This window comes from Pelodiscus sinensis, chromosome 2 (genome assembly GCF_049634645.1).
Source record: "Pelodiscus sinensis isolate JC-2024 chromosome 2, ASM4963464v1, whole genome shotgun sequence".
Lineage (NCBI taxonomy): Eukaryota > Metazoa > Chordata > Testudines > Trionychidae > Pelodiscus > Pelodiscus sinensis.
Window position 1 is genome coordinate 34,353,808 of NC_134712.1, and position 19,352 is coordinate 34,373,159.

General features: G+C 42.8%; 1 protein-coding gene across 10 annotated transcripts in view; it reads left to right on the forward strand.

Annotated features, from left to right (window-relative positions):
- The window catches only part of UBR5 (ubiquitin protein ligase E3 component n-recognin 5), a 170,896-nt gene that overhangs the window by 112,435 nt on the left and 39,109 nt on the right, over positions 1-19,352 (forward strand). For 9 of the 10 annotated variants that reach the window (XM_075920248.1, XM_075920252.1, XM_075920249.1 and 6 more), the window contains 14 exons: positions 586-709; positions 3,099-3,196; positions 3,791-3,939; positions 4,544-4,635; positions 6,000-6,146; positions 6,249-6,367; positions 6,461-6,587; positions 6,687-6,816; positions 9,701-9,861; positions 12,094-12,333; positions 13,614-13,737; positions 15,576-15,687; positions 17,582-17,713; positions 18,913-19,170. In XM_075920248.1, the coding sequence (XP_075776363.1) occupies positions 586-709; positions 3,099-3,196; positions 3,791-3,939; positions 4,544-4,635; positions 6,000-6,146; positions 6,249-6,367; positions 6,461-6,587; positions 6,687-6,816; positions 9,701-9,861; positions 12,094-12,333; positions 13,614-13,737; positions 15,576-15,687; positions 17,582-17,713; positions 18,913-19,170 (2,013 nt within the window). The remainder of the gene's footprint in view (positions 1-585; positions 710-3,098; positions 3,197-3,790; positions 3,940-4,543; positions 4,636-5,999; positions 6,147-6,248; positions 6,368-6,460; positions 6,588-6,686; positions 6,817-9,700; positions 9,862-12,093; positions 12,334-13,613; positions 13,738-15,575; positions 15,688-17,581; positions 17,714-18,912; positions 19,171-19,352) is intronic. The other variant, XM_075920251.1, reaches the window with a different exon arrangement.

Genomic DNA, 19,352 nt, shown 5'->3' on the forward strand with positions numbered 1-19,352 from the left:
TTGTCGATCACAAGTATAAGATCTAGGGCTGTCACTTGATGTGCATTAATGCTTGCGATTAACGCAGGGCAGGATTAACACATTAATTTTTTTAACGTGTTAATTGCAGGCGTTAATGCTGCTCTGCCCCTTTGAAGCACCGGAGTGGCACTTCAAAGGGGCAGAGCAACGCACAGCCGGGGATCAGTTGGCGACTCCAGCTGATTCTGAGTTCCGTGCAGCACTGCCCCTTGGAAAGACTGCCACTGCATTTTAAAGGGGCAGCTGTGCTGAGCCTGGGGTCAGCTGAGGACTTCAGCTGATCCTGGGCTTCTGCAACACTGCCCCTTTGAAACACTGCCACAGCATTTCAAAGGGGCAGCGCACGTGTTTAATCACGATTAAATTTTTTTAATCACCTGACAGCCCTAATAAGATCCTACAGAGGATGACTTGGTGCCAAGACTGTCATAGTCAAGATGGTGATTTATGATAACTTTTAATATAGCTATCTCTCTTTGTGATTACATGTTTTTGATAAATGACCTACTTCAATGGGGATCTGCTTTGGGGATTGTTTCCACAAAATATTTTTTCTGATTGCAGGTCCGTCTACCGAACCATCTGTAGTGGAATCAAAGGATCGGAAGGCAAATGCTCATTTTATTCTGAAATTATTATGTGATAGTGTCGTTTTACAACCTTACCTTCGAGAACTGCTCTCAGCCAAGTAAGGGTTTCCAAATGAAAAGTGTCACAATTGCTTGAAACAAATGTCCCTTGAAGATGGTACATCAGCTGTAATGAGTAATGAACATCTTTGTTAAAATGGCTTTAATATGTAGGCAAATAGTAAACATGAAAAATTATATTAAAGTAGAAACTGAAGAGTGCAAGTGTGTGCGCACATGGGCACATGGATTACAAGTGCTTTATACTTCTCAAGTAATCTCTTTGAGAATATTTAATTTAGCACTTGCATTGTGATAATGCTATATTAGAAAGGGTGTATCATAAGAAATCGACCCCTGGTCTAAAGAGTCATTGTGAACAATAAAATAGAATTGAAGTTAATATCTTTGAACAAGAATTTAAAATTAAATTTTCAGATGGGATGAGATAGATAAAATTAATATATTGTTCACATGAGGGAAGAATTGAGAAACAAAAGGGCACTACTTCAGTATCAGGAAACTGTGAAACTTTGATACATTGCCCTTTGTGCAATAAACGTTTGCTAGAAGATGCCAAAGATGACTGAAATGATTATAAGGAGTCAAACATTTGAATTCCTTTCTGAAGACTATTTAGAATATTACAGTTATAAAAAAGATACTCTTAATTAGTTGAGTTTCTTCATTTTAATCAGCCTGACAAAGTTTTAAATATATGGTTAATTACTAAGGGTATGTCTACACAGCAAAGTTATTTCAAAATAACAGTTATTTAAAAATAACTTTCTTAGCGTCTACACAAACCAAATGCTAGTTCTGATATTTCGATTTAATTTCGAACGCTTATTTGAATTTGGTAAACCTCATTCTACGAGGAATAACACCAAATTCGAAATAGCTATTTTGAAATAAGTGCTGGGTAGACACTTATTTCAAAATAGGGGGCCTCCAGCCTTCCATGGGTGCCCTGGTGGCCACTTCAGCCTCAACCAAGAGCACTTCTCTTCCCCCCCCCCCACTCCCCTCCCACTCTGCCCTTAAAGGGGCATACTCTGGCCACAGTGCCTGTGCCAGCTCCAAGCCTGCTAGTCCAGAGCCAGCAGTCACTGCCCTCACCCAGTGGCCCCAAAACAGTCTGCCAGCTCCCAGGAGCCTGCCAGGGCCTGGAGAAGGCGGGCACCTTCCTGGTCCAGGGTGAAGATCATGGACCTTATTCATGTTTGTGGGGGATGCCCCCAATGTCCATGATCTCCGCACTAGATGGAGGAACGTGGCCGTCTATGGCAGGATAGCTGCTAGCCTAGCCACCAAAGGCCACATGTGAACCCAAGAGCAGGTTTGCATGAAAATCAAGTTGGTCCAGCAAGACCCCCAACCCTGAGCCCTTAGCTTCCCCTCTGCTGCCTTCCCCTTGCTTCCCCCTTCCAGCTCCCTCCTCCCAGGTTTCCCCCTCCCCTCTCCCATCCTCTTTCCTCCCCTCTCCCGCCTCCTTTCCCCAGTCTCACCAGAGTTTCATTCCCTCCCCCCCAGTTTTGTTAAATAAAGAAAGTTTGTGTTCATGAAAATACATGTATTTTATTTGACATCAGGAAGGGAGGTTAGGGAGGGGCAAGTGGAAGGACATGTGGGAGGAATGAAGCACAAGCCCCCAGTGGGGTGGGGCAGACCAGGGAGGCTCTTAGTGCTCTTCAGGGTGGAAGCTCTCCCGCAGGGCCTCCAGGATACTGACAGCTCCCCGATGGACCTCCCGGATGGCAGCCTACAGAAAGTTCAGCCAGGCTCTCAGCAACACATCCAAGGGAAGCACCAGAGTGCCCAGGGGCAGCTCTGGCTCCGTGTTGCAGAGTGCTGTGGTGTCCAAAGTGAGGTTAACCAGAGAACACAGAGACAAAACTCTTCGCTGTCCCTCATCGAGGTAGACAAGCAAGCAGGGAAACCTGAGAACTGACAGTCCGAGGGGTGGGGTCCCTTTAAGCACAGACCTCAGGCAGCAGCCCCACACAGTAAGTCCTGACCTGGTGCCCTACTGGAACTGGTTCCGGCCAGCCTTAAATGCGATTCAGAGTCCACTCAGTGTGGACACGCTATTTCGAAATAGCAGAGCACTATTTTGAAATGCATTTTGTGTGTAGATGCGTTATTTCAAAATAAGATATTTTGAAATAAGGTATTTCGAAATAACAGTGTAGTGTAGACATACCCTAAATTACCAACTCACTGTTTTTCCTTAGTGTCTGCGCTCTATACTAACTTCATTTTTTAATCTTTCCAGTTTTGTAATTTGTTAGATTAAAAAACCCTGATTCTTTTTATTGGTTACTTTATGTACCGATATTCAACAGCCCCGTTAAGTTTTAAGTTGGCCTATCTCATAGCATTCTGTTGAAGCTACAAGTTCAGCATTTTAAACATATTTGTTAATAACTTTGCAAATTTATTTATTAGAGACGCAAGAGGTATGACACCATTTATGTCTGCTGTTAGTGGCAGAGCATATCCTGCTGCAATTACTATTCTGGAAACTGCACAGAAAATTGCTAAAGGTAAATGAGTTTCAAATATATTTTATGCATACCTAGTTCTTTCCTTTCTTAATTTTGGTTTTGGCATATGTACAAAGTCAGTAATTAAAGGCATAACAAACATTCTTTTATGTAAAATTACATGTATTTGAGTAATTGGTGTTCAGACTTTAACCCCTCTCAAAATAGGTCATGGAAAATTTGCTATTTGAGAACATGTATTAATATGTGTATTAATAGTAACAATGGAGTTTTGTTAATATTGCTACTTTGCTTGATACAAGGCCTTTCTCATTCAAGGATCTTGTTTACAAGTACTAAATGCTTAAACTTCACAGTACTCATATAATATAAAGGGATCACTTGATCCGCAAGTTTATTTTTTCTAGTTTGTAAAAGCTTATTTAGGGCTTATTCCTGCAAAAAACTTAGGCACCTGCTTAATTTTCTGTTATAGTTATCTGCAGGTGTTCTCTACAAGGAAGACCTGTAGTGTTGGGTGAAGTCTTCTTAAAATGATTGGGAGCATTTTGGCATTCATATTTCTAACTACTTTTAAATGAATGCTACCATTAGAATCTTTGTAATAAAATCCCTATGCTTGAATTTCTCTAGCCGAGGCAACTTCTAGTGAAAAAGAGGAAGATGTGTTCATGGGCATGGTTTGTCCATCTGGCACAAACCCAGATGATTCTCCTTTGTATGTTCTGTGTTGTAATGATACATGCAGCTTTACGTGGACCGGAGCAGAGCACATTAATCAAGTAAGTTAACACTTATTAACTAATTAAGAGAGAATGTGTTTCAGCTATGCATTGTCTATATTTTAGAGTTGGTGATACTGAACACCATTGAACCTGCTCTTGCATAGCTGAAATTCATCTGTCAATTCATGTTAACAGTCTGGAGTTGTACTATGGTAATCTCTCTCTAGTTCCACTAATCTTAAGGCAAATCATAAATAGGGTAGCTGTTTTGGTCAAAACCTTGTTGCTAGTAGAGTTGTAGGGTGGTTTCTCTGACTAATTTGGACATGGATGTGTAGGTGAGCAGCAGCAGATTCTGTAATTTGCTTTAAGGTTTAACTAGCAGCAATTGTTTCCCAGTAGTATTATTCAGGAGCTTCAGGGGGAAGCCGAGTTAGTCTGTCACAAAACAAGAACAAAACCAAAACAAATCAAATGGTCTGGTAGCACTTTATACACTAACAAAACACGTAGTTGGTATCGAGTTCTCTTTCAGCCCTACGTATTTGATATTGTATTAAATTATATAAGTTGTGAATATTGATACTAGACATCCACTATAGGGAGAAATAATGCACACAACTTCGTATTTATAAAATTGTGATTTTTTTTTTCATATTAGGATATTTTTGAGTGCCGAACATGTGGCTTACTGGAATCCCTTTGTTGTTGTACAGAGTGTGCAAGGGTTTGTCACAAAGGTCATGATTGCAAGTAAGTATACACTGAGTTCACTATCTTACAGTCAAACAGAAGTCTTAATTATTTCCATGCACTAACTGCTTTTTCTTCTGATTAGTGATGTTAGACAGTGTAATTGAATAGTTGTGTAGCAGCAGGAATAGTTGTGACCCCGGGGGCAGGGCTGGGAGCCAGTGCACTCCTGGTTCCACTCACGTGGAGCCCTCTGCTACTCTGTTCTGCTGCTTCTCTATCAGAGGCAGCAGTGCAGGGTGGCAGGTGGGAGCAGGTCCATAAGGAGAGGCAGTTTAAAAAACCAGCTTCTGGTGCAGATTAGCTTTGCCTGTCATGGTATGTTACAGAGGTAGCAGTGTGGGGTGACAGCAACCCCTATGGGTGGGGTGGGGGGGATTCAAGCTCCCCACAGACAGAGGCTGCTTCACTGCAGCCTCCCCTGATCTCCCCTTTCCCATTGTGCTGCTGCTTCCCATTCTTCTGGGGAGGATTTGTATAGTAGACAAGATTACCCAATAAGCCCAGGCTTAACACTTTAATTTTGTAGTCATCTACATGTTGACATCCCTACTTCTGATTAGTGTTTTCATATCTATTGGTTTATGCTACAAAATACTTGTGAATTAATAAACTATTAAAATTTAACTTAATAGGAACCAGTGTATATCCATAAATTGTCCTGTTTTTACTCTTGGTGCTATTTGGAGGCAGTGGCACACAGCATAGATAGTTGGTATAGTCGTCCACCACTTGAAATGTTTGCTTATATAGGTATAAAATGTGGACCAAAGCTATGAAGCATCAAAACAAAGTACATGTATTCTCCCTCCTCCCCCCAAAAAAACAATAGTCTAGCCCGTAGCAAGGAATAAATGAACTATAAACCAATATATATCTAAAATATTTGATTGCTACTAATTTGAAGTTACAGTGTAGATAACTTCATTAAACAGCTTAAGCTCAGCTTCATTAATATCAAACATATATAAACTAACAAGTTGTCAACTTATATCCACAAAGATGTGCTTGTCATATTTAAGTATCTTTGATTTTTCTTCAATAGGAAAAAAAGGATTTTCAATTTAACTTGCTCTTGATGCTTTGAGACCCCTTTTACTTTTTCAGAAAAGCTATCTGAAAAGTGAAAGTGTGTGTTGTAAAAGTGTCCTGCTAACTCAATAGTAGCCAGTAAACTGAGGTAGAGTTATTTAGCAATTTTAACTTTTTTTTAAATTAGTTTTTATTGTTTAATGCTATTTCAAAAAGTTTGTAGTAGAATATTAAATATATTATTTAAAAAGCATAACCCAAGAACCCTCTTCAGAAATTAATTTTTAAAATATTTACTGAAAAGTTATGTTAATTTTTTTTATTTGCTTCAGGCTCAAGCGAACATCCCCAACAGCCTACTGTGATTGCTGGGAAAAATGCAAGTGTAAAACATTAATTGCAGGACAGAAGTCTGCTCGACTTGATCTACTTTACAGACTGCTTACCACTACAAATCTGGTCACGATGCCAAATAGCAGGTAAGTTTGTTTGTAGTGACTTGGGGTGTGAGAGTGGAAATAATACTACATATAACAGGTGTGTGTTTTATATTTTTCTTATTATTATATTCTACATTACAGGGGAGAGCATCTTCTATTGTTTTTAGTACAGACAGTTGCCAGGCAAACTGTAGAACATTGTCAGTACAGACCACCTAGGATTAGAGAAGATCGTAATCGTAAAACTGCAAATCCTGAAGGTGAGCCTTTTCTCAATGAAAGGGAGAATTATATATGTCCCTGCATTTCTCTGCATTTCTCACATGCCATTCTTACCTTCTTTTTTGCTTTAGATTCTGATATGCCTGATCATGATTTAGAACCTCCACGGTTTGCACAGCTAGCTTTGGAACGTGTTTTACAAGACTGGAATGCTTTGAAATCTATGATCATGTTTGGCTCACAAGAGAATAAAGACCCGTGTGTATTTACAAATATTGTTTCAATTAATTTTTAACACTGTTTTTGATCTGTTAACTTACATAATTTTGTTTTCATTTTTCTTTGTTTTTTTCCAAGTCTTAGTGCAAGCAGTAGAATAGGTCATCTTTTGCCTGAAGAACAAGTTTACCTTAATCAGCAAAGTGGTACAATTCGGTTGGACTGTTTCACACATTGCCTTATTGTCAAATGTACCGCAGACATTTTGGTAAGCAGTCTTGGCTGTTTTAAATAAATTTGGTACATAGTGCAACATTGCTTAGATAAGCGTAAGAGCTGGTTTTTAATTCAGTTTAAAGCAGTGGTCACCAACAATGTCAGTCACAGAGGCACTAATAGTCGATCTTGACACAGTGTTCCCAACCCTCCCTTGCTTCCCCTCACCTGCAATGATGTGCCTATGCTGGTGCTACAGTCTCCCACCCCTCACAAAATTGGAGCCAAAGCTGGCTTCCTGTGGTGGTGTTGGAGGGGGGGTGGGTGAAGAAGTCCTGCAGCTCTGTGCCAGGTCCGGCTTCTCAGGAGGCGTGTGCTGCACCTCCCCTCCCCACAGCAATGCACCAGCTTTCTTGTCTTGCCTTCCTTCCCCCATGCACAGGGGAGGGGAAGGGTTAAGATATCAGTGAAGGATCTGGAGCAGCTGGATTCCTTAAAAGCTGCATGTGTGCTTCTTCCAGCACTGCCTGCAAATCCTTCCCGAGAGATACTCATCCCTGGAGACCTCCAGCTACCAGCCAATCTGCCCCTGCCCTTCCTACCCCTGGCCAGACACCCACTAGCACCCTGCTCCTGCCCCTTGGCTTTCCTGCTCTCTCCCTCTGGGCTAGACACCTACCCCCAGCTTGCTCCTGTACCCTACTTCCCACCCAGATTCTGCACCCTCCTATCCCACTCAATAGCAGCTGTCCTGCACATTTGATCCCTCAATTTTGGCTCCACCCCAGAGCCTCGGGTGGGCCCAGAAAATCCACTAACCTTGGAACCCCAGAAGAGTTAATCGGGCCTGAGGCCTAGAACCTCAGTCCTACCTACCCTCCTCTCACATGGGGCTGGGATGATAGGGGAGTGAGGTGTGTCAGTTGGAGCCACATCAGTGAGGGTTGAGGTTTTTTGGAGGGGTTGGTTTTTTGCATTTCGCTTGTGTGGTCCCTGACTGATCTTTCTGTGGGTCAGTGGTCCACTGATCCAAAAAATGTTCCCCACCTCTACCATAAATAAAGACAATGTTGAAACATTTTGTGTTGGATATATTTATTAAAAAAATGAACCCTGGCCAACAAACCCCCAATTGAGGCCACTTCCCCCATCTGGCAGCAGCATCATAACACCCTGGCACCTCCCACACACCCCAACCTAAGCCCATCATACATCTGAACCCCCTACCCTGAGCCCCCCACAGTCGCAGTCTTGTGCCACAACATTCCTGCACCACCCACACACTGCGAACTTGTGCCCTGAGTTCATCATGCACTCCAACCCAAACTCCTGCACCCCAATATCCACAAGTCTGGGGCTTGCTCAGCACCCCAACCCTCCACCTGACCCCAACTCTCCCCAGCCAAGAGCCCTTTCCCTGAGCCAGCATCTCCTCCACCTCTTCCTGCACCCAAATTCCCTCCCAGACTTTGCACCTCTCACCCCTTCCCACACCCAAATCCCTCATTCCCACCCCAGAGCCCGCACCTCCTGTTTCAATCCAGTGAGAGTGAGTAAGGGCATGGGACAGCAAGTGATGGAGAAGGGGGTAATGGAGAGGGTGGGCCCTCAAGGAAGGGATGGGGGTAGATCTTGACTTGCCCTGACATGTAAAAAGTGATCTTGGGTGTAAAAAGGTTGGAGACCACTGATTTAAAGTATAAGGCCACTGGTTTTTCTATCCAGTGCTGCTTTTGTATGATCTACTAAATACAGGCAGTCCCCGGGTTACGTCAATCCGACTTAAGTCGGATCCCTAGTTACGAATGGGGGGGGAGAGGGTGTGCATCTAGTGTGGGGTGCCTCTCCCACTGTCGCTGCCTCCAGCGGCACGGGGGGCGCTTCCCCCCCAGCAGACCAGGGAGACGCGGAGCGGCTTTTCTTGCCGTGGAGGACACGGGCGGCGGGACCGCCGAGACGCGCCGCGGTCCCACCGCCCACGTCCTCCGCAGCGAGAAAAGCCGCTCCGCGTCTAGTGCGCGTCCCCCCTCCCCCCAGCAGACCAGGCTTTTTTCGCCGCTGGTCAATTTCAGCAGTGGCTGAATCAGGACGCCTGGGGTAGAGCAGCTGGGGGGCTGCCGGGTTGGTCCAACAGCACCGAGGTGTGGCGCTACTGGACCAACCCAGCAGCACCCCAGCTACTCTGCTCCAGGCATCCCCAAGTCAGCCGCTGCTGACACTGACCAGCGGCTGACTACAGGAAGCCCGAGGCAGAGCTGCTCTGCCCCGGGCTTCCTGGAATCAGCCGCTGATCAGTTTCAGCAGCAGCTGACTTGGGGACACCTACGGTAGAGCAGCTGGGGTGCTGCCGGGTTGGTCCCGCCGCGCCAAGGGTCGGCGCTACCAGACCAACCCAGCAGCACTCCAGCTGCTTTGCCCCAGGCGTGTCCGATTCAGCCGCTGCTGGTCAGTTTCAACAGCGGCTGAATCTGGACGCCTGGACAGAGCAGCTGGGGCGCTGCCGGGTTGGTCCCCGCAGCGCCGCACGTCGGTGCTGCAGGGACCAATCTGGCAGCACCCCAGCTGCTCTACCCCAGGTGTCCCCAAGTCAGCTGCTGCTGAAACAGATCAGCGGCTGATTCCAGGAAGCCCGGGGCAAAGCAGCTCTGCCTCGGGCTTCCTGTAGTCAGCCGCTGGTCAGTTTCAGCAGCTGCTGAATCGGGGACACCTTGGGTACAATATGTACCAGTTCTGACTTACATACAAATTCAACTTAAGAACAAACCTACAGTCCCTATCTTGTACGTAACCCGGGGACTGCCTGTATACCTTTTTTTACCTAGAACTAGTACATTATTTACATGCCAGTTTTCTGTGAATCTTGAAACACTTGAACTAAAATGACTGCTTACCACATAAATAATACAATGCAGTGTTGTTGTTGTTTTTTCCCATAGCTTTTAGATACTTTGCTGGGTACTCTTGTTAAGGAACTGCAAAATAAATACACTCCGGGGCGTAGAGAAGAAGCTATTGCAGTTACAATGAGATTTCTGCGTTCTGTGGCAAGAGTTTTTGTCATTCTTAGTGTGGAAATGGCTTCATCCAAAAAGAAAAAGTAAGGGATTGTGTTTTTACTTATTACACAAAAAGATGTGTATGAATTGGATTTGGTCATTAACAGGGAAACCACTAAAATAATCTTGTGAGGATTAGGGATGTTAGTGTGTAGTTGTTTAACTGAGAAGCTTGGGCATACACACACTCCTTGCTGCCTCAGTATCAGAAGTAGCAAGGAGGCACCTTCCTTTCTTCTCCTCTCCACTCCTCCTGCCACAGAGGCAGCAGCGTGGGGAGCAGGAGAGAGCTGGTCCTTGAGGGGACCTGACTCCTGTAAAAGTGCCTGCCTCCCCTCTCCTGCCACTTTCACCTCTCCCCTTCCCCCAGTTGCTGCTTTTGATGGAGAGGCAGCAGTGCAGGAATGGGAAAGCAGTGGGGGAGGCAGCTCCACACGAAGCTATGCATGTGGGGAGCTGCCCCCCCCCCGCTCCCCCAAGTACCAGCTCCCGCCTGGTCCCCATGCTGCTGTCTCTGTGGGAGGCAGTGGAGTTGGGGAGGCTCTGCAGGGGCCCAAAAACTCAGGGACCTGGTTTCCCCATGTATACTGGATCCTGCCTGTCCCCTTCCTCTCTCTTCCCCTCTTCCCCCCCCCCCTCCCCCCCCCGGCTGTCTCTCTATCAGAGGCAGCAGTGCAGGGGTGGGGGCAGGCAGACGCTTCTGCACAGAATCGTCTCTCCGCCCCTTCCCTCCACCCCTTTCCCCCCAACTGCTTCTGTATCCGAAGTGGCAGGGTGGGCAGGCAGGAGCTGATTTTCACGGGGAGGCAGCTTAAAAGATGGCTCTCTGTGAGCATCAGCTCCTGTCTGCCCCCCTTTTCCCCAGCATGAAAGCATGTAACTGCTGAAAAATTCAACAGTTACATGTTTACCCAAAAACATGTTTGCTAACATTTCTAGTGGGGTTAGGTGATGAATAAAACTTCTGCAACTAGTGTTTTATCTCTGGAGATCTGGATTCAAATTATATTTAAGTTCCATATACAAAGAAATGGCATGACTCTTATGTCAGTCTCTCCCCCTAACTTCCATTGCATGATCAGAGAGACAAGGTGAATTTAGGTGTAATCTTTTATTGGACCAACTTTTTTCAAGCTTTCAAGTTATACAGACCTGAAGAAGAGCTCTGTTTAGCTTGAAAATTTGTGTGTCTCACTAACAGAAGTTGATCTAGTAAAAGATATTAAGTCACTTGTCTTGTCTCTCTAATTTCTTGGAGCCATCAGAGTTATGCCAACATGCATAACGTAATCACAGTTCATCACACTTGGCAGTTTCTTGTTGTGTCTCCAGATTTAGAATGATGGGTGTCACAGGTCAAGAATGAAATGTGGTGATGGAACTGTGACGTGTATATCACATATGGCCCTTACACACTGCTGCATTGGATGTGAGCTTTTATAAATTGTGTTCTCAAACTACTCTAGTTAAACATTAAAATTCAATGATCTTTGTATATCCTAATGGGTTCTGTATTTTTACAAACTGTACTGCCATGGCAAACATTGTTCTGTCAACAGCATACTTGTATATGCTGCTTCATTTTTGAGGAATTAACAAGAAGTCTAACTAGAACTGATTGAGATCTTTTTAATAAAAATGTCAGTAAAAGCTGAAGCAGCATTTTTGTTGGGACAGTGAGGGAGGCAGGCAGGCTTATCCACCCAGAATGTTCAGTGGTCAGGTGCTCATCTGGGTTGAGAGAGACTCAGGTACCTGCTCCAATGGAAAGGTAGAACTACAACAGGAAAGACTGAGACCCTGACACCTCAGAATAGCCAATACCCTGATTATAGAACTCTGACATAAAATGTGGGAGATTGACAGAGCAGGGGTTTGAATTTGGGCATCTCAAATCCCAAGTGAATGCCTTAATACCCAATTTGTTGGCTGTTCTGGGAGACGTATGAGAATCTCTGTAGTTTTTTGTCCTGGAACAGAAAAGGATAACTTGGGAAATCTCTGAAAATTTTGCAGGAAGGGAAGACAATTCCCCCTGCAGCTCTAATTCTAACAGTCTTTTGACCAAATACTGCATAAATTATTGCAATTTCTGTATCTTCATTTGTAGTGTAAATTACTGTTTTACTTTTACTTTTTGTTTTGAGAATTCATTACGCATATATTGTCTCCCATTCTGCCATCAGCTAATATTAATTTTTAACCATGTATATCTTATAAACACTTTTCAAAAGAAGACCTATTTGATTCTTCTTTCCACATTTTTTTTCTAGCAACTTTATTCCACAACCAATTGGAAAATGTAAACGTGTATTCCAAGCATTGTTACCCTATGCTGTGGAGGAGTTGTGTAATGTAGCAGAATCCTTAATAATTCCAGTTAGGATGGGTATTGCTCGTCCTACTGCACCATTTACTCTTGCTAGCACTAGTATAGATGCCATGCAAGGCAGCGAAGAACTGTTCTCTGTGGAGCCTCTACCACCAAGACCATCATCTGATCAATCTAGCAGGTACAGTTTTAATTACTTATTCTGTTCTTGTCATGGGCTTGCTGTTTTGGAATGTTCTTTGAAGAATCATTTTATATATTTAGTAGCAGAACATAGAGGCTCCATATTGAAAATAAATGTTAACACTTGGCTATGAATATATGTGTCCAAAAAATTGGGTGGCAGCATCCACCTGAACATAATAAAAGAATAACTGGCCTGTGCACTTTGCATCTGAACCTATGAGTGTGTGAAATACAGGATTTTTTTTTAAATAATACTAGGGAGAGAAGAAAACACACTCATTAATTCTGATCTGATGTTAATTGGCTGAGTATAGAGAAATGCAGCTACTGCTGGAGACTCCCAATGAGCATGAGATCAAATTTCTGACCATATTGGAAACCCTGAGTGAAGACAGTCTTATTCCATCCAAAGTGTTGTAAAGGGTAGTGATATTGAGGCTCAATCACAGTAAGTCTCACTAGATTAAGTAACTGTAGCCAGAAGATAAGTATTAAAAATACTGGTGTCAAGTAGTTTTGGATAAAGCAGCAATTTGCCAGTGCCCATGGTACTTGCCTTTCTTAGTTGTCTAGTGCTGTCATCCCCTCTCACATATGAATACATGCTGTTCGGGTGTTTTGTGAAAAGGTGAACATGTGCTGAGTGACAATCGGTGCGTCTAGACTACATGGCTCTGTCGACGGAGCCATGTAAAGTAGTTTACTCGACATAGTCAATGAAGCAGGGATTTAAATAATCCCCGCTTCTTTAAAATAAAAATGGCCGCCATGCTGTGCCGACAATCAGCTGATCCGGCACAGCGCAGCAGTCTAGACGTGGCGCAGTCGACAAGGGAAGCCTTTGTCGACTGCTCCAGTATCGGAGGCTTGTCGACTGCGCCACGCCCTGATTGTCAGCACAGCGTGGCAGCCATTTGTATTTTAATGAAGCGGGGATTATTTAAATCCCTGCTTCATTGACTGTGTCAAGTAAACTACTTTACATGGCTCCGTCGATGGAGCCATGTAGTCTAGACACACCCTAACTGTTCATGTTAGTCTAATTTGAAAGTGCTTTTCTCACTCTAAAAGAAAAGAAAGGAAAAAGTTGGTCCTCCTGATTTGATTTAAGGAAGTCCTTTTGTTCTTCCATTCTCATGGTTCCTCTAAATTCTAGATTAGCTTGGTTGGGACAAAGGAAATAGATTACTCCTATTTTGTATAACATATTTACACCGAAGTTTTTTCTGTTGCAGTAATTTGCTCATGTGGGGTTTTTTGTTTTTGTTTTTGTAGTTCCAGTCAGTCTCAGTCATCCTACATTATAAGGAATCCTCAGCAGAGACGGATCAGCCAGTCACAGCCAGTTCGCGGCAGAGATGAAGAGCAAGATGATATTGTATCAGCAGATGTAGAAGAGGTTATCTTAATTTTCTCCATTTGATACATATGTGCATTTTGATATTTTAATATCGATGCATAATCAATGGCACTCACCTCTGAGCTAGAAGGTTATAAATTCAGAACTTGAGCACAGGGATGTCAGTGTGTAGTTGAGTACATTATTAACCGAAAAACTTGGGCTTATTGGTTAATCTAATTGACTACATGCCCACCCCTTTCCCTTGCTGCCTCTGTTTCAGAGGCAGCAAGCTGGGGGAGCGGGAGCTGTTGTTGATAGAGAGGCAGCAGCCTGGACGGTATGGGGGGCAGATGGGAGCCGGTACACGTGGAAAAGCCAGCTCCTTGTGCATATCAGCTCATGTGAGCTGCTTCCTCCCCCGTTTCCTTCACCCTCACCCTCACCCATGCACTGCTGCATCTGGGCCTATCAGAGGCGGTGGGGGCAGCCAGGAGGGGCTGCTCTGTGAGATGCTGGTGCAGCCTCTGTCTGCAGGGATCTCAGACCCCCCCACGGACAGGTGCCTGGGCTTACCACAGTACAGAGGCGGCAGCAGGCGGGAGCTGGTCTTCATGGGGGGGGAGGGGGCGTTGATTTTTTTAAACCAGCTCTCCTTGCAGACTGGCTTCTGCCTGCTACTCTGCTCTTCTGCCTCTGATAGACAGCCGTGTGGGATGGCAGGGGACTCCCTGGGAGTAGGGCCAGGAGCACACTGGCTGCCAGCCCCGCCCTCAGGAACTATCAAATAGTTGTGTAATTTACAGTATTTTGTGTGGTTACATGACTGTTCAATTAATCACTATCTAACATCCCTACTTGAGCTTATACATGGTATTAAGACTGCATGGTCCCCACCAGTGCTCTAAGCACGGTTTGGTATACACTGGAAAAAAGTGTGGTCCTAGTCTGCATTGAGACAGTGGCATCTGACATGATTACAACATGGTTCAGTATTGCTATGGAAGTGGGTTTGGACTGAGTGATGTGAAGACATATATTAATATAAGTTTGAGTTTTGCAAAACTAGAACGTGATTCAGAATGCTATTAAAGTAACGCTCAGTCTTTTGCACACTGCATGTTTTAAGTACGTTGGATGCTATTTTGTTATAACAATCTGTTAACATATGGTAGATTTCAGAGCATAGGTTCACCAAGAGATGTCTTCCTTTGGATAAGATCCCTTGTAGTTTTCTAGGTGGATGATAAAAAATTAATCCTTTCTGAATGTATGGATTTGTTAATTGTGATGTCTGTGGCCAGCATTTCTCTTTCGGTATTAGAATCTGATGTCTAAGGCAACTTTATTTTTGGGTGCCTTGTCTGTTCTATATCACTTCTTTTGGCAACATCAAATGGCCTGCTATACAGACCAGTGCAAATAAATGCCTTCATCCTCCTCACCTCTGTGAGAATTGTGTGCTCATTTTATACTGGTATTGCTGTAGCATTGTACAGCATTGTCACTTTGCAGTATGATTCCCAGAACCAAATTCTGGAAAAAGCAGACAGCTTGTAATTAAACAGAATTAAGATAGAAATATTAACAATATAAAAATAAAAACTATTTTCCACATTGGCAGTGGGTGAAGGTAGGGCGGGGGAAGGCCCAGCTCTGCCCTTCTACTCAGGAAGGGAGCCAAGGGATCCCTCAGCACCACAGGGTGAGCAGGCAAGCAGGCGCATGGCCTCAGCCTCCCTTGCCCCAGAGCATGGGGAGGCTGGCAGAGGCTCAGGGTGCAGAGGCACTCTGCTCCCAATACATCTACAGTAGGTGTTCGGGGGCGGTGTCTGGTTGGGACCAGGCTGGTGGTTTGGGAAGATAGTCTATTATACCTGCCGCCCCTGATTTTCCAGGTTGAAGTGGTTGAGGGAGTAGCTGGAGAAGAAGACCACCATGATGAGCAAGAAGAACACGGTGAAGAAAATGCTGAAGCAGAAGGACAACATGATGAGCATGATGAAGATGGTATGCACTTTTCATCCATATGCCATTTCTTTATTAACAATTTTATCCTATAATACAAAAGAAGCGTCTTTCCTTCCTCCTCCCTTCCATCCTCGTACCCCACTGCTTTAAAGACCAAGACTCTGGACAAACCAGTCCATAAAAGTCCCCTCCCAAAGAAAAAGAGAAACATGTTATTTTTATGTAGGTAGGAACAGCTGCTACTAATGCTCCAGCAATAATATAACATAAAGTCATAAATTAAAATTTAAATATATCAGAGCCAGGAAGCCTGTGAAAGAACAGATACGTTTACTGAACTGTCAAGGAATAAAGGGAACATTTAAGGAGGCCACGGTATTGCAAAGAAGCTAACTGCTTCTTAGCATTGGTCTTCTCAGCACAGAATACCTTTTTATAGCTTCTCCTTTTAGCTAATACATGGGCTATTAATAGAGATTAAGGTTACAAAGTGATGGATCAAACTGACAGTTAAAAACTAACAAATTGCTCTAGTCCCTGATGTTTATCCATGAGTTCTGAAGGAGCTTCAGAAAGAAATGACTGAATTTCTAATAAAGATGTTCAGTTTCACATAAAAATCAGTTGCTGTACTAGAGGATGGCAAATGGTGTATCCCCTTTTTTACAAGGGTGATGCGGAAGGTCATGAAAATTACGGAACAGTGAGACTTCAGTATTGGATAAACTGTTTGAAGCACCCATTATAGTGATTTATAGAATACTTAGAAGAACAGGAAGTGACAGGGACTTTTGCAAAGGAAAATCTTGCCTCTCCAATGTATTCTTTTTAGTATGTCAGCAAAGTAGTAGGAAAAATAACCTGATGTGTATTTAATTTATTTGAAATTTCAAAAAAGTCTTTGAACAAAGTCTGTCACAAGACTTATGGGCTAAAGCTGGCATAGATTAAAAAACGAATGTAAAGTTAGTTCTAAACAGGAGAAAATATTCAGTGGTGTGCCCTAAAGATTCATAAAAAGACACAATTATTGATATAAGTGGAGTGAACAGGAAATGGCAAAAATTTGAAATGACACAATTACTGAGGTTAGTTGACTAGAAGACAGGAGTATTAGAGAGATATAGCAAAGTGACGCAATGATTAGAATAATGGCAAACCAAATACTTTGCATTTGGTTATTCTGTAATACAGATTGGAAAGAATAATATTAAGTGTTAACGTATATTTATAGCAGATAAAAAAAATAAGATGGATATTAGGTTTTATGTTTGAGGTCTTAAGACATCTACAAACAGTTAGGTTAGGAAAGATTTTTTTCCTCTGGCATACTGTTCCATAGTTATCTATTATGGAAACAGCTTCACTTTTATCTGAATTGACTGGTAGAGCCATTGTCAGAGGCAGTGTGCTGGCCTGGACGGACCACAGGTCTGATGAAATATGGCATTTTTTAATGTTTCTAAATGTAGGAATGCCGTGGCTTTTCCTTTTGAACCATTTTATTTGCAGGTAATATTAATTATCCAGATTTGGGTTTGTCCAAAACTGAAATGTGACAAACTAAATGTTGTCATCAAACTGATTACCTAAAGACTCCAGCTGTTCCCAAGATAAATCAGATACTCATTTTTTCTGTACATTTTATTTCTTGAAACAGACCGTGATCCTATAATTAAGAACCATCTAATAGATATGCAGAGAACGCAAAATTAATGCTGAGTGCCACTTCAAATGCAGAATCTTGTGGCTTGAGTTCTTTATTCTCATAACTTAAAAGTGTAGAAATGAGATGGTGTTGAGATGTTTAGTGCTTTCTTACAAGCATGGGGTGTGATAAATATACAGGGTACACAAATTCTTTTGCTATTAAATTATTTTCTATTAAGCATCAGATGTTAATATTGTGGAGTTTTTTAAAACATTTTTATAGGCAGTGACATGGAGCTAGATCTACTAGCAGCAGCTGAAACAGAAAGTGACAGTGAGAGTAACCACAGCAACCAGGACAATGCTAGTGGGCGCAGAAGTGTTGTCACTGCAGCTACTGCAGGATCAGAAGCAGGTACACTATTTTATCCTCTTTTCTATTGTTCTTCATCAACTGTGTCTGCACTTAATGGGAATCAGTGCTGCTTCAATCAATGCAGTGCAGGCTGATTTAGCACAGCTAGAGAAGCCCCGCTAAATCAACCACAGAGTGCTCCTCAGTTGACTCTGATATTCCACTTGAATGAGAGGAGTAAGGTAAGTCGTCAAGTGGTGTAGACACCACATGAAGTCCACCTAAGCTGTATCTACTTCAACTACGTTATTTGTATAGCTAGAATAGTGTAACTTACATTGAATTAGCTTGGGTAGTGTAGATTCAGTCTTAAATTTGGATGCCAGGATGCCAGGATTTAGGTATATATGATAAAGGAAAGGATCTAACTGATTAAATATAGGGTGGGAGAGACTTTCTGTACTTGAGGTTGACTAGTAATCTTTGAGGGTCACATGCTGCTTAGTGCAAAATGCAATAAAAGGGCTGGGAATAAATGCAGGAGAAATGTTGGGAAAGAGTATTTAAGTTTTCAGTTAAAATAGAAATAGACATGAGACTTTTCCTCCTGTAATCTTTCCTCTGAAGAGTCTCCTCCTCAGTTTTCTCTCTTAATATCTTGCATTTGTTTACAGTGAAAAGGCAGTGTGAAGTGCTTATGAGAAAAGGGCTTTTGTAGTATGATTTTCTGTGGCTGTGCAGCTGTTGTTAGCATCAGTATGAAAATACGTGGGAGTGTTGTAAAAGCCAGTGTCCTTTCTTCCGTAACTTGAACACTACTTTTATGTAATTTAACATATAATTTTCATTATTTTTGTGTGCAATTGTTTTTATCATCTTGTTTGGGAGCAGGATCCTTCTGAATCAGTGTTGAAGTCATCTGAAGGTCAAATGTGTACTTTGACTTTCTGCTCTATTACTTGTTAGTGAAAAGGATTGTGGTTTAATTAAAATGATCCTTTGCTCATTTAACTTTCTTTCAAAACATAAGAAGTAAAACTAATTTGATTACACAGCAATTTTATGAAAAGACAAAGTTAGCACTAGTATTTTAAAGGCAGTTGCTTAGAATGCATTTCTGGATGTTCCGTAAGCATGGTATATTTGAATGTTAAAAAAGTAACTTTTCAGGAAGACATTGTCAAACATTTCATATGTACAGTAGTCTTACTGTGGATCACTTATAAGTGAATTACAATAAACATTCTTTTCCTTCATAGGTGCGAGCAGTGTTCCAGCATTTTTTTCTGAGGATGATTCTCAGTCAAATGACTCCAGTGATTCAGACAGCAGCAGTAGTCAGAGTGATGACATAGAGCAGGAGACCTTCATGCTTGACGAGCCTCTAGAGCGAACCACAAATAGCTCTCATGCCAATGGTGCTGCCCAAGCTCCCCGTTCAATGCAGTGGGCTGTCCGTAACACCCAGAATCAGAGAACAACTAGCACGGCTCCATCAAGTACATCTGCCCCAGCAGGTAAGTCTTAGCACAGGGAACTAATATGTATCATTTACAAGTGGTTTTGGTGTTTAATAAGGCCTGTCTAGACTTGTAACTAAATTGGCAGTGCTATGAATAATGCAGCAGTGTCAATTTAGTAGGTCTGGTGAAGACAACCTAAGTGGATGGCAGAGTGCTCTCCTGTTGACATCTCTGCT